The sequence below is a fragment of the Scylla paramamosain genome, chromosome 19 (assembly GCF_035594125.1).
Source record: "Scylla paramamosain isolate STU-SP2022 chromosome 19, ASM3559412v1, whole genome shotgun sequence".
Lineage (NCBI taxonomy): Eukaryota > Metazoa > Arthropoda > Malacostraca > Decapoda > Portunidae > Scylla > Scylla paramamosain.
The window spans coordinates 662,501-690,000 of record NC_087169.1 but is presented as its reverse complement, the minus strand read 5'-3'; the positions used below and the strand labels follow the sequence as shown (position 1 = coordinate 690,000).

At 43.7% G+C, this 27,500-nt stretch overlaps 2 protein-coding genes and 1 long non-coding RNA gene across 3 annotated transcripts in view; 2 read left to right on the top strand and 1 right to left on the bottom strand.

The window, feature by feature from the left end:
- Nucleotides 1–2,906, bottom strand: part of LOC135109533 (uncharacterized) — a 112,120-nt gene extending 109,214 nt beyond the window's left edge. Inside the window, exon 1 of the mRNA XM_064020928.1 lies at nt 2,800–2,906. The gene's annotated coding sequence lies outside the window, so the exon portion shown is untranslated. The remainder of the gene's footprint in view (nt 1–2,799) is intronic.
- Nucleotides 1–27,500, top strand: part of LOC135109535 (uncharacterized) — a 100,714-nt gene that overhangs the window by 38,932 nt on the left and 34,282 nt on the right. The gene's annotated exons all lie outside the window — the stretch shown is intronic.
- The window catches only part of LOC135109534 (uncharacterized), a 20,476-nt gene continuing 972 nt past the window's right edge, over nt 7,997–27,500 (top strand). Inside the window, exon 1 of the mRNA XM_064020930.1 lies at nt 7,997–8,491. Within this exon, the coding sequence (XP_063877000.1) occupies nt 8,097–8,491 (395 nt within the window). The 5' untranslated portion in view covers nt 7,997–8,096. The remainder of the gene's footprint in view (nt 8,492–27,500) is intronic.

Below are 27,500 nucleotides of genomic sequence, written 5' to 3'. Positions count from 1 at the left end.
CATTGCTCAGGACGCACATGGTGAAATAGCCCAAAGTGCAGTCACTGAGCAAGGACGAATTATATCTAGAGATAGGCAACTACATCAACGAAACTGTCTCGAAGACCTGATAAACATCCTGCCTGCAACCACAGTGAGAAAAATCCTCACTGCACAGGAAACGGGAGCCTCTAACTGGCTAACGTCACTGCCCATCAGAGCGAAGGGCTTCAGCCTCAACAAACAAGAATTTGTCGACGCCATTGCTCTGAGGTACGGCTGGCCGATGGAAGGACTCCCCAGTACCTGTGTGTGTGGCTCCCCCAATGACGTCAACCACACCATGACGTGCAAAAAGGGGGGATTCGTATGTATCAGGCACGATGAGGTGAGAGATCTGACCGCCAGCATGCTCAGGGAGGTGTGCCACGATGTCTCCACTGAACCGACCCTCCTGCCGCTAGACGGCGAGCACCTGCGCTACAGAACAGCCAACACCACCAACGAGGCTCGAGTCGATGTCAGTGCACGAGGGTTCTGGACAAGGGGACAGAAAGCATTCGTGGACATACGGATCTTTGACCCGATGGCCGCCTGTCACCACGAACTCTCCTTGGAGGCCGCCCACCGCAAGAATGAGCAGGAGAAGATCCGAGCGTATGGGGAGAGAATCCAACACGTTGACCAGGGCAGCTTCACACCTCTGGTCTTCACCACATCTGGCGGGATGGGCTCCAAGGCTCAGTGCTTCTACTCAAGACTAGCCGACCTAATGGCAGAAAAGAAGCACCAGCCAAGGAGCCATGTCGTCGCATGGATGAGGTGCCGTCTCTCATTCTCCCTCCTCAGATCTGCCCTCCTGTGTCTCAGGGGGACAAGGCATTCCACTCCCATACCTGCAGACTTAGGAGGCCTCGACTGCGAGGCTACAGTGGTGGAGAGTGGCATAAGAGTAGATAGAGTAGAGGTAGAGTGAATTTATAGTTAACAACTAATGTTTATATTATAGAGTATTAGATATGGTTGGATGCCACAGTCATTAGCGAGAGCTGGGGCTAATGACCTCCAAGTAATGGAGCCCCTAATTGACACATCAATAAACATGGGGTGGAGGTATTATTTTAATGTAGTAGTAGTAGTAGTAGTAATAATAGCAGCAGTGGTAGCAGCAGTAGTAATAGTAGCAGCAGCATTTAGGTAGAGCGAGTGTGAGGTGCGGTTCACACTAGCCAGTCACTGTCACCGTTGTCTGTGACGTCATGAGTGGCGGGGAGGGGACAAGGAGAGAAGTTCGTGTGTGGGCGGCGGAAAGGGGAAAGGAGCGTGAGGCGGGTTGGGGCCGGAAGGAGTGGATGGTGGGTGGGGGGCCAGAAGGGGCGGATGGCAGGCCGGTAGCGGGAAGGAGTGGGTTGCTGGTAGGGGCCTGGCAGGAGTGGGTGGAGAATGGGTGTTTGGAAGAAGTGGGTTGAGGATAGGGGTGGAAGGAGTGGGAGGGGATAAGGACAGGAAGGCGTGCTGGCAGGTAGTGGCCGTGAAGGGGCTGCTGGTTACTGGGCGGCCAGAAACTGCTGCTGGCGGAAGTGGGACGGGAAGGAGTGGCTGGTGGGTGGTGGGAAGAGAGGTGAGGGGGTAGGAGGCGTCTCAGACATACACAACAAGATGGCGTCCTGTCTGTCATAGTGGCAAGTGTAGTTTCCCGGTCCAGCTGCATGATGGGATTACAAAACACCAGCAGAAGGTCTTTCTGTACACAACATACACATGTACACAACACACAAGTGGCTGTACACTTGGCGTCTACTCAACACACCTGGTATACAACTGGTAGCACACTTGAGGGAGGGCTTGGCCAATCCTGGTTATCTTGACCACCACTAAGTCTTTGAGGAGGAACACAATGCGATACACACGCGCACCACACAAGATATTCCGCCACACTGGCTGCAGACTGAGCGGCGTCCCTTTGGCTCAATGTTTCCAGGCCGTTCGGTACTTGAGCGACACACAAAGGTCTACTTGATATACAGGGACTTGTTCAACCAACGAACACACTCATATCCACCCAAAAAAATAAATGAAATAAATAACATAAAATAAATAAATAGATAAATAAAATTAATTAATAATGAAATTATACTAAATTATTAAAACTACTATTACTTCACTCTTATTATTACTATTACTACTACTACTACTACTACTACTACTACTACTACTACTACTATTGTGTGTGTGTTATATTATTGATAGCAATCATAGTAACAATATGACACAAGAACTACTACTAATACTATTATTACTACTATTACTACTACTATTATTACTACTAATATAATTAATATAAATGCTACTACTGCAGCTGTTTTTGCAACAATTCTTAAGGCAATAACATGAATATTCACATAGTAGTAGTAGCAGCAATAGTAGTAGTAGTAGTAGTAGTAGTAGTAGTAGAGGTAGTAGTAGTAGTAGTAGTAGTAGTAGTAGTAGTAGTAGTAGTAGTAAAAGTAGTAGTAGTGAGAAATCGCGAATACTACCTCTACCACAACTACTACTACTACTACTACTACTACTACTACTACTACTACTACTACTACTACTACTATTACTACTACTACTACTACTACTACTACTACTACAACTACTACTACTACTACTACTACTACTACTACTACTAATAATAATAATAATAATAATAATAATAATAATAATACTGCTACTACTACTACTACTACTACTACTACACACGCCTGCTAATGAATGTCGTGAACAATTCCATCTGGTACAAACTTAGCTGTGATGCGAGCAATGGCGCGTCACCTTGGTGGATCCCTGTCAAAGTGTCTTCTGAATTGTCTTTGCACTTCTTTGACATTTTCGTGCTTCAAGTAACACTTTATGACAGATGTTCTTCCTTCAAAGCTTAGTCTGTCATTATAATTTTGGCCAACTGCTTCTGAAAAAAAATAAAACATTCAATGAATTATAGCGAGTCAAACAGTGAGTACATTTTTGGATGACTCTCTCTCTCTCTCTCTCTCTCTCTCTCTCTCTCTCTCTCTCTCTCTCTCTCTCTCTCTTTCTGTTTATACAGATAGATACAGATAGAAAGATGTACACAGGTACAGACTTGTGCTTGTGGAGTATAAATGTAAGAGCATGAAGCACAGTGTGTCTCTCCCCACAAGCACCTCCCGCCTCGTGCCTTCCTTCCTCCCGTCTCCCGGAGTGTACACACCTGCACTCTTGAGGTGAGTACACTTACTCTTTTCTTTCCTGGTAATTGTTTTCACTGTGTTTTCTATTGCACACACTCAGAAAGTAGAAAATGAGGCACTAACGAGGCAAGACTATGTACCACAAAGACTGGACATAATCTGTCTATCTACCTGTCTGTCTATCTGTCTGTCTGTCTGTCTCTCTGTCTGTCTGCATCCACATCTGTCCGCCTGTCTATATCTTCACCGGAACAGAGGGCGGATCTTCAGGTTTCGGAAGCTCTCTATACAACTGATTTTTGGGTTTTGTCGAGTTGATTACCGTTTGAGAAATGGGTGGGTTTTGGAGCCTCTTGTGTGAAACATCTATATACTTAATAGGGAGGTAAATATTGAACATGTCATGAACTTTGTCGAGGAGTCTTTTCAAGCTGGAATCCACGGCCTGTGAAACGAGGGGAGACCACTCCACTGTGTACTGGTGGGCATCTTTTCCGCCAAAGAAACCATTGCCTAAAAAGTATACGGTCCACGCACGCACGCACGCACACACACACACACACACACACACACACACACACACACACACACACACACACACACACACACACACACACACACACTTAAATGTCTCTCAAACCGCTGGCATTTTAAAAAGAACTGTGGGTAATGTAACAACTGAAGCAGTGAGTGACACGCAGTGTACTTCACGCTCCCCACATCTCATGCACTGCCTTCCTACATGGGAATCTACATGGCCGTCTTTTTAACCAAAGCAACAGGACGGCAAAATAAAATTATTTTCCGTAAAGAGGTTTGAGTCTGCATCCAAAGCTTCTTCAGCCTTCAGTATTTGCAGGTTTCCCTTCATTCATAAGTACTTCACATTATTATTAATACATCAAAATCTTGGACATAATGCAATATTCAAATTGGCAGAAAATGTTTCTTACACGAGAAGTAACAACGTTAACCTTATTTATGCGATACTGACAACAATATTATTCACAAACAGTGTGACAAGTTGTACCAAAACTGTTGTGAACAGTTTGCCTCTTGATAGACAAAGTTCTTCTTACAACTGATAAAATGTTCAAACAAACAACAGGTTAAAAAGTAACCACTTCATCAACAAAAGCCGTGATTTTGATGCTATTTATTGCAGTCATCAAAAGTAACCACTTCATCAACAAAAGCTGTGATTTTGATGCTATTTATTGCAGTCATCGCATTTGTTGTTGTTATCATTATTACTTTTATTATTATTATTATTATTAGTAGTAGTAGTAGTAGTAGTAGTAGTAGTAGTAGTAGTAAATTGATGTTATTGCTGTTGTTGTTGTTGTTGTTGTTGTTGTTTACTGTTTTTGTTATTGCTCTAGTTACCAGTATTAGTTATTATGTTTATTAATGCTATAGTTGATATTATTTCTGTTACTAATAATATTGTAATTGGTATTTTTATTGTTGTTGTTGTTGCTGCTGTTGTTGTTGTTGTTGTTGTTGTTGTTGTTATTATCAGTATTATTGTTATCACTATCCTTGTTGTTATTGTTTTTATCATCATTATTTTATTATTATTTAAGTTAGTGTGAGACACTTGTATTAATGTTTACCTTCTCTGTAGCGGCGAGGTACTGTCGCTGTACAGTACAGTTCATTATGTTCTTGTACATTATAATTTGTTTGCACTCCTGCCCTCTGCTCTACTGTACAATACACCGTCAGAGAGCCTCGGCTCACGTGACTGTGTATTGTATGTACACCTTGAAATACTTTGCATTGTGCTCACCAATACAGGTTTGCTTACCTGCTTATTTACTTAACTACTTACTTACTGACTGACTTACTTACTTGCACACACACACACACACACACACACACACACACACAGTCAAGTCTTGCCTCGTGTTGTCTTGTCAAATGGTTTGGCCACAACACACGTGCCATGCCGTGTGCCACAGTGTCTCTTACTCCCATCCACCTCTTTGTCTTGTCCCCACATCCCGGTGCTAACGCCGGCCACTTCAAGGCTCAACTCTCTCCCTCCCGCACTCAGCCTTGCAGGCCACGTCTCTCCTGCCCTGCTCCTCACTTGGGAAATATCTTTGCAGGCTGCTGGCGAGAGGAACTGTCGTCCCAAGCCCTCCACCATGGCCGCCGCTCCGAAAGTTTGCGTCCGTCGCATTAAGCTTATCTGTCTCATGGAGAACGCAGGCAAGGACGTCTTGACCTTCGTGTTGAAGCGCGGCGCGCTGAACGCCCCCGCCACGCCGCCGGGCCAGTCCCTCACTGACTACCTTGACAACCTCCCTCAAGGCTCGACAGCCAACTATGGCAGGATGAGTAACAAACAAAAGAAAGCAGCAGTGAACCACACCGACCGCCGCCAAGCACAACGCTTCCCTTTATGGGACAACTTTGATTTGACTTTATTGTACAAAGCAATAAAGCTGACGTGCGAAGGCCTGGCGAGAGATGGCGATCCCGAATGGCGGAACCAGAACACCCTGGAGGGATTGGTAACGAAAATCAAGGATGAGCGGAATGAACTCTTTCATGAAGTGAAATCTTTCAGCGAGGCAGAGTACCAGCAGAAAGTCAACGAGTTAGAACACCTCTTTATCCGAGTCCTCGCCGCAGCCAAGACCAAATACTGCATTCCTGACGCGGAGGTGACACCCGTGCAGGACAACGCCCGGCAGGTCACTGATACCTTCAGAAAAACAGGAATGGAGAAAGAAATTTTGAAAGATTATTTCAGTATCATGCACCAAGAATTTATGAGAGACAGTCAGACCCACCTCAAAACATCCTATGATCGAGTGCAAACCTTTGATCCTCTGTCCTTCCTTACCAACTCACCAAAACACCGCCATCACATCCAGGACATTTTCAGCAAGATGTCCTTCGTGGAAGGAAGAGGACACTTCCAACAGAGGCGAGACATCGACACTTGCGACGTGCTGACGGTGACGCGCCGCGCGGGACAGAATCCACAGCCGTCCACATCCTCATCGGCCACGCCGCCCACGCACGGCGCCAAGCCACAGCTCATCCTGATCAGGGGCGTGGCAGGAAGCGGCAAAACGACCCTGCTCACCTTCCTTGTCTCAGAGTGGCTTCAGGAGCCCGGCGCCTGCACCATCAAACACCTGGACGAGTACGACATCGTGCTGCGTGTCTTGTGCCGCGATGATGAAGGCCCATCTCTCCAGAACTTCCTCAAAGTGATCCTCCCAAACCATTTTGCTGTGATGGACGAACACCTCATCCCCCTCCTACAACAAAGCAAGGTTCTCTTCCTGATTGACGGCCTGGACGAACTGTCGCCAGGCACTCCATCACACAGCCTTGTGAAGGACATCATCAACATCTCGAAATACTCGCCAGACTTCACACTCGTCTGCACATCGCGGCCCGAAACAGTGGAAGACTTCCTGGCCAAAGTACCTGATGGTTATGAAGTGTGGGCAATGGAGATGAAAAGTGTTAGCCATGAACAAAGAATTCATTTTGTCATGAAGCATTATAACAGCTTCCCAGACAAGGGGGACAAAGACCCTGAGAGGCTTGAGTACCTCATGAAACAGATAGGCTGGAAGGATTATCTCGGCCTGCCCTTGAACCTGCATTTTATTGCATGGTTGTTTTATTTGAATGTAGACAACATCAAGATCACCACCACCCAGACCAGTCTGTACGTCACCATACGAGATAGTTGCATAGAAAAACTGCAGGCCAGACTCACAGACCATTCACTAGACAGACAGACTCGTGAGGTCCACATCTACAAGGTATTGGAAGACCTATATGACGTGTCTATGCAGGCTATTCTACAAGACCGACTCACTCTGTCAAAACAGGAAGAGCAGAAGCTAATTTATTCCTGTCATGAGAAAGGATTACCCAGCAAGGAAGTCATCCCAGCGTTTTTAAATCTTCAAGACACCAGTGACAGGCTGGGGCACCATCAGAAGTACGCAGCCCCACACAAGAGCCTACAGGAATTCTACGGTGCATCAGCAATCGTCCACAAGCTGGTGGAGGGCTCACACTCAGCAAGCATACGACGCATGCTTCACGACCCGCCGCGCCAACAGCTCCGGAACTTGAGGAACCTGCTCCAGTACGTGGCATGTCTCTTCTGCCACCCACAAACACCATGTCGAGTTTCAGACATACGACACATGCTTCACTTCCCGCCGCCAGAACAGCTCCGGAACTTGAGGAACCTGCTGCTGCACGTGGCAGGTCTCCTCTGCCACCCTAACACACCACCTCGTGCTGCAGCCATACAAGTAAGTTGACTATTCATCCTCTTTTCCTCATATTTGATCCTTCCATAGCTGTCTCAGGGGAACCTGCACCACTGTCAACCTCAATTTTGATCCTTACTAGTCATTAGCAAAAACAGTACAAGAAATTATTGTAGTGACTACACGCACAGGAGGTGAAGGTGGTGGTGAAGGTGGTGGTGGTGGTGGTAGTGGTGGTGAAGGTGGTGGTGGTAGTGGTGGTGGTGGTAGTGGCATCTGTAGTAATCAAAGTAACTCTACACACACAGGAGGAGGTTGTGAAGTGATTGTGGTGTAGGTAGTGGTGATGGTGGTGGTGGTGATGGTTGTGGTGGTGGTGGTGGTGGTGGTGGTATTAATCATAATAACTCAACACATACAGGAGGTGGTGGTGGTGGTGGTGGTGGTATCAATCATAATAACTCAACACATACAGGAGGTGGTGGTGGTGGTGGTGGTACTAATCCTAGTAACTCTACACACACAGGAGGTGGTGGTGGTGGTGGTGGTGGTGGTCCTAGTAACTCTACACACACAGGAGGTGGTGGTGGTGGTGGTGGTACTAATCCTCGTAGTTCTACACACACAGGTGGTGGTGGTGATGGTGGTGGAGATGGTGGTACTAATCCTAGTAACTCTACACACACAGGAGGTGGTGGACCTGCTGGCGGAGACTGGTGTGGAAAGGTGTGGTGATTGGCTGTCCATGCTGGAGGACACTGAAGTGAACAGGACTGCCTTGGATTGTGTTGTCAGACACATTACAAGTGATGAGTGGGAGGATGTAATAATAACAGACAGCACCATCACCAGTGCCAGGGCCCTCCTCCCCCTCATCCCCTCCAAGGTGGTACGGATAGAGCTAAGCAGGAAGGAATCAGACGTGCAGGGGCTCATCTTTGAACACCACAAATACACTGTGCTGCACCTGCACCACCAATACAGGCATCCAGACCAAGCCACTCTCTGTGACTCCTTGCTGCGTGCCATGCCCAGGTGGGTCTGTCTGTGAGTGTGTGTGTTTGTTTGTTTGTTTGTTTGTTTAGTTAGTACCTGCACACACACACACACACACACACACACACACACACACACACACACACACACACACACACACACACACACACACACACACACACACCGTTATCATTATCATAGTCATTCTTTTCACAAGTATTATCATAACCACTACAATTAACATTGTCATGACCATCACTGCCACCATCACAACAGTCATCAATGCATTATTGTTGTCACCATCAACAAAACTGAAGTAAAGCCTAACCATTCATTAACAACTACAACTGTGTTCAAATAACCAACCCTCTGGAATGTTTGTTACCTTTGACTGTAGCACAGAATGTGACCGTGACTGTCAGGACGGTGAAGATCATCATCTTCACCGTGATGACGATAGTGATGATGATGGTGTTGGTGGTGGTGGCGGTGGTGGTGGTGGTGGCGGTGAATATGATGGTGGGGGTGATGGCAATAGTGAACATGGTGGTGACGGTGATGGTGGTGGAGATGATTAGGCTTAGGATAACATGCACTCAGAATGAGGTAAATCTGCATGCAAACATGCACCACAAAAAGGTAAAATAAGCACTGAAACAACCACTCATTTCCTAACAAAGGTATGATTAATAATAATAGGCTAATACTTTTAGCTTAGTGGAATTGATAATAACATGAGTTTTCTGCAGTGATTTACCACAAAGACTTACTTTTTTGTAAAAGTCGTGGCTGACATGAAAAGAAAAGAGGCAGACAAGTTTTTGGTGTACAAAGTAGCAATACACCTCCTTACACCGCATTAACCGAGTGTAGGACTGCCGCTTATCAAGTGTGTAGCCTGATCCTGTTCAAAACATGTCTTTCAATTACTCATTATGACACTTACAAGAAATTATAATTGAGAATACTATTACATATAGCATACTCTTCATAAACACCTAACAACTCAGAAATATGCCGCACAAGGGAAAAAAAAGTTACAAATATGCACTTCTGTTTAAATGTGGTCAAAACATGCATTTGCTTGTGCACACATGCAAGGGTATAACTGTCCTAAGGCTGGTGATGATGGTGAACGTGTTAGTGATGGTGATGGTGGTGCTGAGGGTGACGGTGGTGGTGGTGACGGTGCTGGTGGTGGTGGTGGTGATGATGATAAAGGTGGTGATGGAGACGATGACAAGGCAAAGAGTAAGAGGAAGCGGGAGGAGGAGAAAGAGGAGGAGGAGGAGGAGGAAAAAGTGAAGGAAGAAAGAAAGAATACAAAGGAAGACCAAACAGCAACAGGCCATGAGGTCCTTACTGGGCTGTTTGGGTAACTATTCTACTCTATTAGTGAGAGAAACAGGATAGCACTGGAGGAGGAGGAGGAGGAGGAGGAGGAGGAGGAGATGAAACCTGCAAATTAAATAGTAGTGAAGATGATGTTACTACTATTACTATTACTACTATTGGTATTAATGATAATAATGATAATAATAATAATAATAATAATAATAATAATAATAATAATAATAATAATAATAATAATAATAATAACGAGCAGGATCTGTGAAACTTTCATGGCAACTTTCACCGTTTTGGCAACGCTGCCTTGATTCCTCCCTTCCTCCCTCCCTCCCTTCCTCCCTCACCCGGTCACTCTTCACTCCCTCCCCCACACGGGCTCCCGACCTTCCACTGCCATACATACATACATACATGCACACATATACAAGAAATCGAAGGAGGAAGCGCATGAAAAAAAAAGAAAGAAAAGAAAAACAAAGATAGAGACCAATAATAGAATGACAGTGGTGATGACAGTGGTGGTGACAATGGTGGTGATATTGATGATCGTGGTGATGACACTGGTGACAGAGGTGGTAACAGCTGTGGTGACAGTGGTGGTGACAATAGTGGTGACAGCAGTGATGACAGTGGTGATGACAGTGATGGTGAAAGTGGTGATGACAGTGGTGATGAAAGTGGTGGTGAGATTGGTAGTAATAGTGGTGATGACAATGGTTGTGAAAGTGGTGGGGATAGTGGTGGTGATATTGGTGGTGACACTTGTGGTGATAGTGGTGGTGACAATGGTGATAACAGTGGTGGTGACGATGGTAGTGACAGTGGAAATGACAGTGGTGGTGACATTGGTGGTGAAATTAGTGGTGACACTGGAGGAGGAGGAGGAGGAGGAGGAGCACGAGAAGGAGGTGGAGGAGTAAGAAGAGTAGAAGAAGAGGAGGAGGAAGAGGAGGAGGAGGAGGAGGAAGAGGAGGAGGAGGAAGAAGAGGAGGAGGAAGAAGAGAACAAGGAGGAGGAGGAGGAGGAGGAGGAAGACAAGGAGAATGAGGAATAGGAGGAAGAAGAGGAGAAGGAGGAATACAAAGGAATACAAAGGAATACAAAGGAAGACAAACAGCAACAGACCCTGAGGTCCTTACTAGGCTGTTTATTGAGACTATTTACTAACTACCAGTGATAGGGACAGGACAGCAAAGCAGACTGGAGGAGGCAGTAGACACCTGCCGAAACGATAATTACTCCCGGTGAGGTCTAAAGCACTGTTCAGGGGGTGCTGTGAACTTACCATTAAACCCAGCTGTGACCTCACTGAACGTTTCCCTTTGTGTCTCACAACACAAGGGGGTAGTCACAGCCTGCCCTCTAAAGACAACTCTTCCTCCACACAAAACTACGTACAAGCACCTAATAACACACACACCCTTCACTCAAAAATTTTAAAATCATGGCGACTCCTACACCAGCCTCGGAGTCCCCATCTGGGGAGGGGACCATAAATGTCCCCAGGTCGGACTGCCTTTCCGTCGACGACCCTAAATGTCTTGACACCCCCCTCAACTTTTTCTTCATTAACTTCTGCAACATTCGCGGTCTAAGATCTAATTTTCAATCTGTAGAACACCACCTCTCCTCTTCTAAACCTCATCTTATTTTCCTCACTGAAACTCAGGTGTCTGAGGCAACTGACAGTAGCCCCTTTTCTGTTCCCTCCTACTTTCTCTATCCTCATTTTCGATCCAAAGCTGGATGCTGCGTTTATGTGCGCAATGACTTAACCTGCTCTCGTGCCCACGCTCTTGAATCTTCCGAGTTTTCCACCATCTGGCTACGACTATAGAGTCATTCTCATACTAAATTTATCTGTGCTGTATACCTCTCTCCTAACTCCTCTGACTATAAGAAATTTTTTGACTACTTAACTTCCAAAGTGGAGCACATTCTGACCCTCTTCCCTTTTGCAGAGATCTCCATTCTTGGAGACTTCAATGCTCACCACCAGCTTTGGCTTTCCTCTCCCTTCACTGACCATCCTGGTGAACTAGCCTACAACTTTGCTATCCTCCATGACCTAGAGCAATTGGTGCAACACCCTACTCGTATTCCTGACCGTCTTGGAGATACGCCCAACATTCTTGACCTTTTCCTGACCTCTAATCCTTCTGCTTATGCTGTCACCCTTTCTTCTCCGCTGGGCTCCTCCGATCACAATCTCATATCTTTATCTTGTCCTATCACTCCAATCCCTCCTCAGGATCCCCCTAAGCGAAGGTGCCTCTGGCGTTTTGCCTCTGCTAGTTGGGGGGACCTGAGGAGGTATTTTGCTGATTTTCCTTGGAATGACTACTGCTTCCGTGTCAGAGACCCGTCTTTGTGTGCTGAGCGCATAACAGAGGTGATAGTGTCTGGCATGGAGGCGTACATTCCTCACTCTTTTTCTCGTCCTAAACCTTCTAAACCTTGGTTTAACACAGCTTGTTCTCGTGCTATACATGATAGAGAGGTGGCCCACAAAAGGTACTTAAGCTTTCCATCACCAGAATCTCATGCACTATATATTTCTGCCCGGAACCATGCCAAGTCTGTTCTCCAACTAGCCAAAAACTCCTTCATTAACAGAAAATGTCAAAACCTTTCAGGATCTAGCTCCCCTCGTGATTTCTGGCATCTAGCCAAAAATATCTCCAATAACTTTGCTTCTTCTTTCCCTCCTCTACTTCAACCAGATGGCACCACTGCTATCACATCTATTTCTAAAGCTGAACTCTTTGCTCAAACCTTTGCTAAAAACTCTACCTTGGACGATTCTGGGCTTGTTCCTCCCTCTCCTCCACCCTCTGACTACTTCATGCCACGTATTAAAATTCTTCGTAATGATGTTTTCCATGCCCTCGCTGGTCTAAACCCTCGGAAGGCTTATGGACCTGATGGGGTCCCTCCTATTGTTCTCCGAAACTGTGCCTCCGTGCTTGCACCTTGCCTAGTCAAACTCTTTCAGCTCTGTCTGTCAACATCTACCTTTCCTTCTTGCTGGAAGTTTGCCTACATTCAGCCTGTTCCTAAAAAGGGTGACCGCTCTAATCCCACAAACTACCGTCCTATTGCTTTAATTTCCTGCTTATCTAAAGTTTTTGAATCTATCCTCAATAGGAAGATTCTTAAACATCTATCACTTCACAACCTTCTATCTCATCGCCAATATGGGTTCCGTCAAGGCCGCTCTACTGGTGATCTTCTGGCTTTCCTTACTGAATCTTGGTCATCCTCTTTTAGAGACTTTGGTGAAACTTTTGCTGTTGCCTTGGACATATGAAAAGCCTTTGATAGAGTCTGGCACAAAGCTTTGATTTCAAAACTACCCTCCTACGGTTTCTATCCTCCTCTCTGTAACTTCATCTCAAGTTTCCTTTCTGACCTTTCTATTGCTGCTGTGGTAGACGGTCACTGTTCTTCTCCTAAATCTATTAACAGTGGTGTTCCTCAGGGTTCTGTCTTGTCACCCACTCTCTTCTTATTATTCATTAATGATCTTCTAAACCAAACTTCTTGTCCTATCCACTCCTATGCTGATGATACCACCCTGCACTTTTCCACGTCTTTTCATAGACGTCCAACCCTTCAGGAGGTAAACATATCACACAGGGAAGCCACAGAACGCCTGACTTCTGATCTTTCTAAAATTTCTGATTGGGGCGGAGCAAACTTGGTATTGTTCAATGCCTCAAAAACTCAATTCCTCCATCCATCAACTCGACACAATCTTCCAGACAACTATCCCCTCTTCTTCAATGACACTCAACTGTCCCCCTCTTCTACATTGAACATCCTCGGTCTGTCCTTTACTTATAATCTGAACTGGAAACTTCACATCTCATCTCTAGCTAAAACAGCTTCTATGAAGTTAGGTGTTCTGAGACGTCTCCGCCAGTTTTTCTCACCCCCCCAGCTGCTAACTCTGTACAAGGGCCTTATCCGTCCATGTATGGAGTATGCTTCACATGTCTGGGGGGGTTCCACTCATACTGCTGTTCTAGACAGGGTGGAATCAAAAGCTTTTCGTCTCATCAACTCGTCTCCTCTAACTGACTGTCTTCAGCCCCTCTCTCACCGCCGCAATGTTGCATATCTAGCTGTCTTCTACCGCTATTTTCATGCCAACTGCTCTTCTGATCTTGCTAACTGCATGCCTCCCCTCCTTCCGCGGCCTCGCTGCACAAGACTTTCTTCTTTCTCTCTCTCCTATTTCGTCCACCTCTCTAATGCAAGAGTTAACCAGTATTCTCAATCATTCATCCCTTTCTCTGGTAAACTCTGGAACTACCTGCCTTCTTCTGTATTTCCACCTTCCTATGACTTGAATTCCTTCAAGAGGGAGGTTTCAAGACACTTATCCACCAATTTTTGACCACTGCTTTGACCCTTTTATGGGACTGGCATTTCAGTGGGCATTTTTTTTTTTATTAGATTTTTGTTGCCCTTGGCCAGTATCCTTCCTACATAAAAAAAAAGAAGGCTCATCCCCACCCACCCCTCCCTCCAGCCGAGGCTGGCAGGAAAAAAGGCGAAACCATGTGATATTGAAAAATCACATGGAATTTTAGTAGAGAGTGAAAAGGAAAAAATGTAATCTACGTCTGACTAGTAGTGTTTGTGGGGGGAGGTGTTAAAGCTTGGTAAATATAATGTGGTGTGTGCTTTATGTACGTGGATGCACAGTGTGTATGTCGAATGGGTGGTGCGGCAGCCTTGCCTGGCGCTTTCTAGGGAGGCAGCAGTCAATCAGGCCCCAGATCCGTTCAATCCACTGAGATAGCATACTTTCCCTGTAGGGACGCCGTATGCTGGTTTCCCCTTGCAACATTGATCCCTGGTACTTTAGTTCCCAATGGTGATCAATACTTGACAAGGCCCTCTCCAAACACAGCCCGACACAGGTCAATAGTAGTAGTGGTGACCGTTAGCTCTGGGCTATCTGTGCGTGTAGGCAGTGTTGTGTGGTGTGTGTGTAGACACAGTGTGGAGTCAAAGAGGTGGTGCGGCAGCCTTGCCTGGCGCTATCAAGAGAGGCAGCAGTCAATCAGGCCCTAGCTCCGTACAACCACTGTAAAAGTGCACTTCCCTTTACAGGACGCCGCACACTGTATAGTTACCCCCTGTAGCGGTGACCCCTGGTACCTTAAATCCCGATGATGGTCACCAACTGTCAGGGCTCTTGACTATCCACAGCCCTTCACAGATCGAGAGCAAAAGTAGTGACCGTTCACTCCGAGCTATCTGTGTCATGTATGGAGGGTGAGTGTACTTAAGCTAACGGGCAATTTCGAGCATGATCAGAGGCCCAGGAGGTCAGTAGAATTATTCGGAGAGTTATTCGAGTTATTCGGTTATGAACAGTGAGAACCGGGGATTAGATTCGAAGTATTTGTCTAGCCGAACTTTAAATGTTTCGATAGTACCTGAGTCAACTACATTTGATGGTAGACGGTTCCATATATTTACAACGCGATTAAAGAAAAAGTGTTTGGCTTCATTTGTTTTGAAATGTTTACCTACAATTTTAAAACCATTGTTTCTAGTGACATTTGAACGATCGACTGATAGGTATTTTTCAATATTCATATTAGTAAATCCATTAAAAATTTTAAAAAGCTTAATAAGGTCCCCTCTTACTCTACGCTTCTCAAGAGAAAATAAATTTAGTTCCTTAAGGCGTTCCTCGTAGGATTTTTTTCGCAACCTTGGGATCATTTTTGTCATTCTCCGTTGAATTTTTTCTAATTTCTCGATATCTTTTTTATAGTGCGGTGACCAAAACTGAACATTGTATTCGAGATGTGGACGCACGAGTGAGTTATATAATGTTAATATTATTTGCTCGGATTTAAAAGTAAAAGCTCTTCCAATGAAACCGACTAATTTGTTTGCAGTCTTTACGACTTCGGTACATTGTTTACTTGGCTTGAGGTCTGCTGAAACTATGACGCCTAGATCTTTTTCTTTGTCCACACTCGGTATGGGGGTGTTATTCATACTGAATATTGCCTGAGGATTTTGATTTCCTAAATGCAATACGTGGCATTTATCAATATTGAATTTCATTTGCCACTCATTTGACCATTCGATGAGAGTATTTATATCGCTTTGCAAAAGTTGTCTTTGGTTTTCCGAGTCTACCTTATTTGCAATTTTTGTGTCATCCGCGAATTTTGATAATTTACATTTTATCCCTTCGTCGATGTCATTTATATATATAATAAAAAGAATCGGCCCCAGAACTGATCCTTGAGGAACGCCACTGGTTACATTAATCCAATCTGAAGATTTACCATTTATTACTACTCGCTGTTTATGGTCTGACAGCCAATCCTCAATCCACGCTGCGATGTCACCAGTAATACCGTGGGTTTTTACTTTATTGATAAGCCGCTTATGCGGAACTTTGTCAAAAGCCTTTTGGAAATCCAGGTATATAATATCGACTGCTCTGGTGTTGTCGTACAATTCATATATGTCATGGAAGAAGTCGAGTAGGTTAGTTAAACATGACCGTTTGTTTCTAAATCCATGTTGTGACTCGTTTATTATGTTGTTACTTTCTAAGAATGATACAACTTTATCCCTCAAAACTGTTTCCATTAGCTTACCTACCACTGAGGTGAGGCTGATCGCTCGATAATTTTTAGTTTGGGATTTGTCACCTTTTTTAAAAATTGGAATTACGTTTGCTAATTTCCAGTCATCAGGAACTTTACGTGTGTTTAACGATTTATTGAAGAGGATGGACAATGGTTTAACAAGTTCGTTCTTAGCCTCTTTTAGTATCCGTGGAGAAATTTTATCGGGACCAGATTTTGACTTCATTTATCGCGCACAGAATTTCACTTTCATTGACATCGCACGTATTTAAAAAGACATTATTACTGTAATTTTTGGCTGTTGGCTGATTTTCTGTATCATTTTCCTTCGTGAAGACGAACGCAAAGTAATCGCTTAATTTGACAGCCATTTCAATTTCGTCATCCGTGTATTCTCCATTTTGTAGAGCTATTGGTCCTATAGTTGAAGCCAATACCTTTTTATTTCTGATGTAACTAAAAAATTCTTAAGGATTTGGCTTGCTTTTGTTTGCAATATAGAGTTCATACTTCTTTTTGCTGTCTCTGATAAGTTTTTTAGTATGGCGTCGCAACTGGTCGTGATCGGTCTTGTCTCTTTCATTTTGAGTTATTTTATAATTCTGGTATGCGCGTTTTTTAGCAGAGAGACAATTCTTTATTTCCGAGTTCCACCATTTCGGTTTATTGTTGGCGATCGAGCGCCTATTTCGCAGTGGAACAGAGGATTCTACAGCTACGTTAAGTTTATGTGTGAATGTTTTCCACGCTTCATTTATACAATCTATATTTAATAATTGGCTCCAATTGCTTTCAGCCAAAATTTTTCTGAGTTTACCAAAGTTTGCCCGATGAAAATCAGATACTTTTTCTTTACTTTTATTCGGAAGGATCTCATTTGTTTTGATACTGAATGTAATCGCCCAGTGGTCACTGGTGCTGAACTCTGAGCCAACTTCTACGTTAGTGATTATGCTTTCATTTGTAGTTAAAATAAGGTCCAAGATATTATCACCTCTAGTAGGATGTTGCACAAGTTGATCCATACTGCTCGACACGAGTCATTTCCTCGAATGAAATACTGTGGGGCCATCTTAGATCGACACGTAACGCACGTGCGAAGGTTGGAAGGCATATTGTATGAAAAGTGGTGACAAAAGTGATCTAGGGCAAGAGTGGTTAATTACTCAGCAGGGGTTGACCAGCCAGGTGTGACACCAGGTGTGCGTCTGAGTAGGTGTGACCTGAGGGGATTAGTGGGGTCGGTGCGGTCGACTTCTGATCCCTGGGGAATTTATAATTACTCTGAGAGTGTTGGGGAAGTAAATTGGTTTAAAACAGAACACAAAACAACAGACAAAATTAAACACAGAAACACAAAACAACAGACAAAATTAAACACAGAAACAAGGGAAACCACAGTTAAATAAAGCTCTGTAATGATAATAGACACTTACGTACCCAACAAAAGAGAATAGGTAAATTAGTTGAGATAACCCTCACAATATAACACAGAAACAAGGGAAAACACAGTTAATTTGATCTATGTAATGACAGATGAAAATATCCGTAAGTAAAACAATAAGAGAGAATAAAATGCAAAGAGAATAACTGATATACAAAAACCGGTGAATACTCAGCGGAATGCCAGGGGTAGCGATGCGGTTGGTCACTAGTCAGGTCACGCACACAGACACAGAGAGCAAAGCACGTCTAAACACAGCAGAGGTCAGGACAGTACTGAGGAGGAGGGAAAGGAGGAGGAGAAGGAGGAGGAGGAGGAGGAGGAGGAGGAGGAGGAGGAGGAGGAGGAGGAGGAGGAGGAGGAGGAGGAGGAGGAGGAGGAGGAGGAGGAGAAAAAAGAAGAGGAGGAGGAAAAAGAGGTGGAAGAAGTAGTACTAGGAGGAGGAGAAGGAGGAGGAGGAGGAGGAGGAGGAGGAGGAGGAGGAGGAGTAGGAGAAAAAAGAAGAGAAGGAGGAGGAGGAGAATAAAAAGAGGAAGGGGAGAGAGAGGAAGAAGAGGAAGAGGAAGTGGAGGAGGAGGAGGAGGAGGAGGAGGAGGAGGAGGAGGAGGAGGAGGAGGAGGAGGAGAAGAAAGAGAAGGAAGAGAGGAGAAGGAAGAGATGATAAGTAGAAGAGGAAGAGGAAGAGAAGAGGAGTAAGAAGACAAAGAAGATCGCGAAGAAGAGGAAAAAGAGGAGAAAGAAGATGAAAAAGAAAAGGAGGAGAAGAAGGAAAGGATGACTAAGAAAATGAGGAAGAAGCGGTGAAAGAGCAGGAGGAGAAAGAGTAAAAGGAAAAGGAGGTGAAGAAGAGAAAAAAAAAAAACAAGAGGAGGAAGAGGAGGAAAAGGTAGTTGAGGAGGAGGAGGACGAGGAGGAGGAGGAAAAAAAGTAGGAAGAGGAAAAAGACGAAGATGAAAAGGTGAAAGAGGAAGAAAACTTGAAGGAGGAGGAGTAGCAGAAAGAGGAGGAGGAGGAGAAAGAGGAGGAGGAGGAGGAGGAGGTGGTGGTGGAGGAGGAAGAGGAGGAGGAAGAAGAGGAGGAGGAGGTGAAAAAAAGGGGAAGAGAAGGAATAAGAGGATGAATATAAAGAACTGTAAGAGTAGGAAAAAAAAAAAGAAGGAGAATGAGGAGGAAGAGGAGGAGGAGGAAGAGGAGGAGGAGGAGGAGGAGGAAGAGGAAGAGGAAGAGGAAGAAGATAAAAGAGAAAGAAGAAGAAAAAAAGGAAGAAGAGAAATAGGAGGACGAGGAGGAGGTCTAGGAGAAAGACGAGAAAAAGAGGACGAAAAGAAGGATGAGAAGGAGAATGAGGAAAAAGACGAGGAGGAGGAAGAATAGTAAGAGGGAGAAGAGGAAGAAGAGAACGAAGAGGAGAAGGAGAAGGTAGGAGAAGGAAGAAGAAAAAGGAAGAGGGAAAAGAGGAGGAAGGGAACGAAGAGGAGGAGGAGGAGGAGGAGAAAGAGGAGGAAGAGGAGGGAAAAGATGAAAAAGAAGAAGAGTAGGAGGAGGAGGAGGAGGAAGAGGAGGAGGAGGAGGAGGTGGTGGTGGTGATGGGAAAAGAGGAGAAAAAAGAAAGAAGAGAACAGGGAGGACGAGGAGGAAAAGAGCGTGGTGAGAAAAGAGGAGGAAAAAGAAGAAGAGAACGAGGAGGTGGAGGAGGAGGAGGAGGAGGTGGAGGAGGAATACAAAGGAATACAAAGGAAAGAACAGACAGCAACAGCCCTACTGGGCCTAACGAGGCTGTCTGTGTGTCTATTCTACCACTACCACTACAGATTCTAAGAGTTAGAGGATAAAGGACACTAGAGATCAAGGAAAGAAAAACAGGAGAGTATAGGGAGGAGGAAAGGCTAAGATGTGATAGGAAAGGATAAACGAGAAATTATACTATTCACTACAATAACTAAAAAAAAAAAAAAAAAACGATTTTGTGTAGGCGCAAAGTACGTTATATGAGGGGTTGCTGCGAGGTAATTGTCCAAACTTTGTTTAAAAGTTTCTATTGTATTACTATCGACAATATGTGCTGGGAGAGAGTTCCAGACATTTACAATTCTATTGAAGAAATAATACTTAGCCTCGTCTGATCTGAAACGCTTACCTATGGTCTTGTAACCATTATTTCGAGTGATGTTGGAACTGTCAATGATGAGATAGTTGTTTACATTTACGTTATCAAAGCCCCGACACATCTTAAACAATTCAATTAAGTCACCTCGCATTCACCGTTTCTCTAAACTGAACAAGTTGAGTTCCCTCAAGCGCTCCTCATAAGACTTGTTCTGCAGTCGTGGGATCAACTTGGTAACTCTTCTTTGGACTCTCTCCAGCTTGTCTATATCTTTCCTGTAATGGGGTGACCAGAACTGGACGCAGTACTCAAGTAGAGGTCGGACAAGTGTATTAAACAATGTGAGAATTACCCCTTCTGATTTGAATTCTAAAGTCCTTCCAATAAAATAAACCAATTTATTTGCTGTTTTAACTACTTCCGAGCAGTGTTTACTTGACTTGAGGTCTGAGGTAATTATAACGTCCTAGTCCTTTTCCTCCTTAACCTTAAGAAGCTCGGTACCATTCATTAAGTAATCAGTGTGATCGTTATTATTACCAATGTGCAACACTTTATATTAATCTACATTGAAGCTCATCTGCCACTTGTCTGACCAAGTGGCTAAGTGGTCAAGATCAGATTGTAATTTTCTTTTATCCTCTGACGTGACTACTTTATTCATTATTTTTGTATCATCAGCGAACTTAGATACTTTACAGGTGAGGCCCTCATCGATATCATTAACGTAAATAAGGAAAAGAACAGAGGCGAGCACAGATCCCTGTGGTACACCACTTAAAACTTCTCGCCAGTTTGAAAATTTACCATTTAAAACAACTCGCTGTTTTCTCTCAGACAGCCAGTCTTCAAGCCAATTGAGAAGTTTTCCATTTATACCATGTGACTTCAATTTAGCTAGTAGCCGCTTGTGGGGAACTTTGTCAAAAGCTTTTTGAAAATCTAGATACACTATATCTACTGCCTTTGTTTCGTCGTACATGGAGAAAACATCATTAAAGAAATCAAGCAGATTAGTTAGACAAGAACGTCTGTTTCGGAAGCCATGCTGCGAGTCATTGATTAAATAATTTTCCTCTAGAAAGTTCACTAAATTATTGCGAATTACTGTTTGCATTAGTTTACATACTACAGATGTAAGGCTGATAGGTCTGTAGTTACTTGGAAGTGAATTGTCGCCTTTCTTTTCTATAGGGGTAACGTTAGCTAACTTCCAATCCTTGGGAACCTTACCGCAGTTAAATGATTTGCTGAAAAACAATGAAAGGGGCCTACAAATTTGAAATTTAGTTTCTTTCAAGACACGTGGTGCAATACCATCTGGGCCGGGGGCTTTGTCAATTTTCAACTTATCAATTACTTTGATTATTTCGTTTTCATGAAAAACGCAGACACTTAAGGGGGTTACGTTGTGGAGCATAAGGAGCGGTTCGGGGATTGTATGAGTATTTTCCTCTGTAAAAATTGAAGCAAAATAATCATTCAGTGTGTCTGCGATCTGAGTTTCTCCGGTGACAAAATTACCGTTATCTAGTGTAATTTGATTAATGTGAGATGTAATGACTTTTTATTTCTAACGTAACTGTAAAATTCTTTGGGAATCGATTTTGCAATGCTTGCAATATACATTTCTAGATTTTTCTTACTCTGTCTAATGAGCTTTTTTGATTCGCGTCGGAGTCTGTCATATTCTAGTTTATCGGCCTCATTCTGAGAGGACAAATATTTACGGTAGGCACGATTTTTCTGCAGTAGTTGTGACTCAGTGTTGTTTGTCCACCATTTAGGTTTATTTCTCTTGCATGGACGTCTTTTACGCATAGGGATACATATCTTCACAGCATCTTCTAAAATGTACTTAAATTTCGTCCATGATTCTTCATTGTTACTTTCGCCAAGTTCAGCGTTCCAATCTGCAACAGAAAGAATTGACCTGAGTCTCTCGTAGTCTCCTTTTTTATATATGAAAATTTTTTCGCTGCTAACAATGTCCTTATATGCTTGAAGGTTGATGTTAAAGGAGACAATCTTGTGGTCACTTGTACTAAATTCAGGACCAATATTAACGTTAGATATTAAGTCATCGTTTGTTGAAAGAACAAGATCTAATATGTTGTCACCTCGTGTGGGTCCTTGAACGTGTTGCTTTAGGGAACATTCTAATAAATTATTATACAAGTCGTGACCAGAGTGAGAGTTAAGTGGATTTTCCCATGAGTTAACAGGTAGATTGAAGTCTCCACAGATGACTGTATCAAAAGTGTTACTTATTTCAGTAATTTGATCTTGTAAATTCTTATCGGAGGAAACATTGTGAACCGAAGGCCTATAAATAAGACCTATAGCAATTTTCTTAGAACGTACTCTTAAATGCAAGAAGACTGAATCTATATTGTTAATCTTTTCGGTTTTTAGTATGGTTGGCTGAAGACTGGCTTTCACATACAGCAATACACCGCCACCTATCCTGTCTTTTCTTTCACTGCTGAACATTATATAACCTGGCAAGTTGTATTCCGCAAGAAAGTCTCTGTTTGCAGAGTTCAGCCAAGATTCAGTAATACCAATAATGTGGTAGTTTTCTACAGCTGCCAGGGTTTCTAAATCTGAAAATTTATTTCTAAGGCTGCGAGATTTTATAGTGTTGCACATGGAGGTTGGGTAGCGCGAGGAGGCTACTAAGAGCCTGGGGCTACACGATCTTGCTGGTCGTTTTTTGGTCTGAAAATAGAAACTTTATTACTAAGGAGTCTGCCAAGTCGTGCTGCTCCAATTCCATTTAGGTGTAAACCATCCGGCTGAAATAGAGAAGGTTTATTGTAAAAGTTGTCCCAAAGATTAACAAAGTCTACACCTTCCTCTGTGCAAAGAGAACGGAGACGGCTGTTAGTGCTAAAGGCTCTGTTGTAGAAGACAGCCGGTGCCCTGATGCGGGGGAGGATACCTGAAACAATAATGTTATTGGATTTAGTTTTGAAGCGCTGTATCATCTTCTTGAACTTTTCCATGAGCTCTTCAGACCTAGTGTTTTCGACATCATTTGTACCTGCGTGAATAATAAAGAGGGTGTTATTATTAGATCCGCAGGCTGCCTCGTCACATGCTGCCGTGATGTCATCTAAGCGTCCACCAGGCATGCATAGACGTTTACGTACCCCACGAGCCCTGCCACAGAACTCAGAGAGCTGACCTCTGACTATTGAGTCTCCGACGAGTCTCGTCTCTTGTGCATCTTCCTCCTCTTCAGCTAAGATCTGGTACCTGTTGTGTGTTGAGATGGGCAAATTTTTTTTTTTAAATTAGTGGTGGTGGCACGATTTGTGACTAATATGAATGGTGACATTACAAGCACAGCATGTGGGCGGGCAGGAGCCCCTGGAGTGGAGGAGGCAGGTCTGTCTCTGTGGAGGTGCAACCTGTATTAGAGACAACGAACTCTTTTAGTGTTTCTAGCTGTTGCACGACGTCCTCATACTGCTTGCACTTCTCCTCGTATTTCTCGTTGAGTCTTTCTATCTTGCTCTGGAGGTGACACAACCTGCAGGCAGAAGAATTTCTAAAATATTGAGGGGCAAACCTGCCACGACAGGCTTCGCATTGTCTGAGGAGAGAAGGCATGACTGATTTATCAGAGCACTTTCGAAATTTCAGAAAAGATGTGACCATAAATTGAGCATGGAGTTTATGCATGGAAATCAGATACTGCTGTGTTGGATGCCTCCAACACTGGGAGTTAGCTCCCACAGGGTCTTGAAAATGCCATAAAGACCAATCGCTTGCCTAGTGTCTCAGACACGAGTGAGACTTTCACAACCCGGCGCTTGCAGCTATTGTCCTCACAGTTCTGTCCCATAGAGTGGGGCCAGCGTAGTCACTCTAGGCAAAGTGGGCAAGATGGGGGAACGGAACCAGCACCCAACCTCACCTTCAGCCACGTCTGACACACCTCTGCGACCCTTGCGAGGCCTGGCAGGTGGCACCTGTCGCCAGATGTTCTCCACCGACTCTAGAGACTATCAGACGCACTTCCAGAGAGACCAAGAAACTGAAATATTCCTTGTATAGTATGAGAGAAGGATGGAAAAGTGATGAGAACCAGTCATTCTGAAGGATAGAGATGAAAGGACCGCCATTAGCAAGGAAGAGGCGGGTGACTCACATCAACAACTGGTTCCCAGGGAGGCTAAATTAGTGTACTAAATTAGCTAACTAAAGCATGGTCCAGCTAACTAGGACCTTGGAACTCCAGCCATTGTCCCATCAAGGGATCCTCTGCCTGCAGTCCAATCCACCACTGCTGCTGCCCAGTGGCTTCACCGTAACCCTGGCCCGGGGGACTTACCAGGTTTAACACCTTGTCCAAGGGTGGCCTGAGGCTATGCACGGCAGGGTGGTCAATTTCCCTGAGGTGAGCTATGATCACCCGCATACCGGGAGGAGGAGGAGGAGGAGGAATACAAAGGAATACAAAGGAAAGCCAAACAGCAGCAGACCTTTTGGTCCTTGCAAGGCTGTTTGGTAACTACTTCTAACTAGCTACAGGGAAGAGAGACAGGACAGCATAGCAGAAGGCTCCTCCCCACCCACCACTCCCTCCAGCTTGCGCTGCCATGGAAATAGTTGGGAAAAGTACCATGCAGTATGGAAAAACTGACATGGAAATTTTCATAGGAAAGGATGAAAGGAAGTTCTACTATTCACCCTACGGTGAACTCTATACGCCTATCTGAAAGTTAATACAAGTTATATTAAAACTGGTGTAGAATAAGAGTTTATTAGTGTATTTAGTAATTATTTGGACAAGAAGAGAGCTTGTTGGGGATTTGCTTTTAAATATTTGTCTATTTTATTTTTGAATGATTCAATAGTATTGCTGTTCACAATTTCGGCAGGAAGTTTATTCCATATATTTACTATACGATTAAAGAAAAAATGTTTTGCCTCGTGGGATATAAAACGTTTGGGTATAATCTTGAATCCATTATTTCTTGTTAGGTTAGAAGGATCAATGGTAAAATATTTATGTGCATCAATGTTACTATATCCTTCGAAAATTTTGAACACTTCAATTAGGTCTCCTCTTATCCTGCGCTTTGTTAAACTAAATAGGTTTAGTTCTTCCAGTCGTTCCTCATACGGCTTATTGCGCAATCTTGGAATCATCTTTGTGACTCTGCGCTGTATCTTTTCTAGTTTTTCAATGTCTTTTTTGTAGTATGGGGACCAGAACTGTACACAGTATTCTAGATGAGGGCGCACCAGTGAGTTATATAAGGCAAGTATAACCTTTTCTGATTTAAATTCAAAGGTTCTTCCAATGAACCCTACTAATTTATTTGCAGTCTTTACTGTTTCTCTGCAGTGTTGACTCGGCTTTAGGTCGTTTGACACAACGACACCAAGATCTTTTTCTTTATCAGCACTTGACAGTGGCATGTTATTCATTACATATCTCGCCTGAACATTGTTGCTTCCAATATGTAGAACTTTGCACTTTTCTATATTGAATCTCATCTGCCATTTTTCTGCCCAGCTTGTTAGTTTATTGAGGTCACACTGCAGTTCCTGCCATTGTGACACGGACGTTACTCTACTTGTTATTTTGGTGTCGTCTGCAAATTTACTTATTTTGCAGTTCATCCCTTCATCAATATCATTTATGTACATTATGAAGAGTACTGGTCCTAATACAGAGCCTTGAGGAACGCCGCGATTTACCTTATGCCACTCTGACTCATTTCCATTAATCACAACACGCTGTTTTCTGTCAGAGAGCTAGTCTCTCAGCCATTTCAGGGTGTTTCCGGCAATGCCGTGAGCTTTTACTTTACTGATGAGTCTCTTATGGGGAACAGTGTCGAAAGCTTTCTGGAAATCAAGGTAGATAATATCAACAGCTTTTGTCTCGTCATACGAGTTAAATGCTTCATAAAAGAAGTCTAGTAAGTTTGTTAAGCAGGAACACTTGGTTCTGAAACCGTGTTGCGAATCCTTTATGATTCTATTTTCTTCTAAATATTTAACAATTTTATCTCTAATTATTGTCTCCATCAGCTTGCACACTACTGAAGTGAGACTGATTGGCCTGTAATTGGCTGGGAGAGATTTATTTCCTTTTTTAAAGATTGGCGTGACATTTGCTAGTTTCCATTCTTGGGGAACTTTACCCGCTAGTAAAGTTTTATTGAATAAAATTGTAAGCGGTTTCACGAGCTCATTTCTCGCTTCTTTAAGAAGCCTGGGTGATATCTTGTCTGGCCCGGGTGTTTTGTTTACGTTCATGCTCTTTGTGACTGAGAGGATTTCACTTTCTGTGATGGTGAAGTCTGGCAGCGTGGTGCCTCGTGACTGAGGCGTGGGGGTCGGCAGACTGCCCTGAACATCCTCAGTCGTGAAGACGGTTGAAAAGTACTCGTTCAGGGTATTCGCCATGTCTGTTTCGCTTATTATTTGTTTACCATTTTCTGTTATTAATGGACCAATCGTTGATGTTACGACCCTTTTTGCTTTTACATAACTGTAAAATTCTTTTGGGTTCGTTTTACATGAGTTCGCGATCTGAGCTTCGACAGATTTTTTGCTGCATTTGATCAGCTTTTTAGTTTTTCTACGTAATCTGTCGTGCTCTAGTTTATCATCATTATTTTGTGTTAGTATGTATTTGTGGTACGCATTTTTCTTAGCCAGAAGGCAGCATCTAATTTCATTGTTCCACCATTTCGGTTTGGTGTTTTTTACCTTCCGTCTGTTTCGTTGCGGTACACACAAAAACGTAGTTTCATTTAACTTTTTAGCAAACACTTCCCATGCGTTGTTAATGTCTGGTGTTCCCAGCAGTTCATTCCAGTCTATGGATGCAAGCTGCATGCGAAGTCTCTCAAAGTTAGCACGCCGATAGTCTGGCACTTTTTCTTTACTTTCGCTTACTTTAGCTTTGTCAAAATTTATGGTGAAAAGTAAGCTACGATGATCGCTGGAACTCAGTTCTGGTCCAATTTTTAGGTCTTTTACTGACTCTTCACCAGTTGTTAAAACAATATCTAGGATATTGTTACCTCTCGTCGGATGCATGACGTGCTGGTGGAGGGAGCTTTCAAGGATACACCCGTAGAGATGCTGGCCTGCGTGAGCCGTCAGTGGTTCACCCCACCTCGTGACTGGAAGATTAAAGTCCCCCATAATTATGCAATTATTAACGCAGCAAATGTCCGCGATAAGGTCATAAAGTTTTTCGTCTGTAGCGGGTGACTGGGCTGGAGGACGATAGACGAGACCTTATGTTATTTTACGAGATTTATTTTCTAACTGGATGAAAGTGACGTCTATATTAGCAATGGTTGGGGTTGGGAGTAAACGAGGATGAAAATTACTTTTTACGTAAAACATAACACCGCCTCCCGCACGGTGAGTTCTCTCGCAGCTAAAAATGGTGTAGCCAGGGAGTGAGTACTCAGCTAAGTAATCCCTGCTTGATGAATTTATCCACGTTTCCGTGACGCCTATGATGTCGTAGTT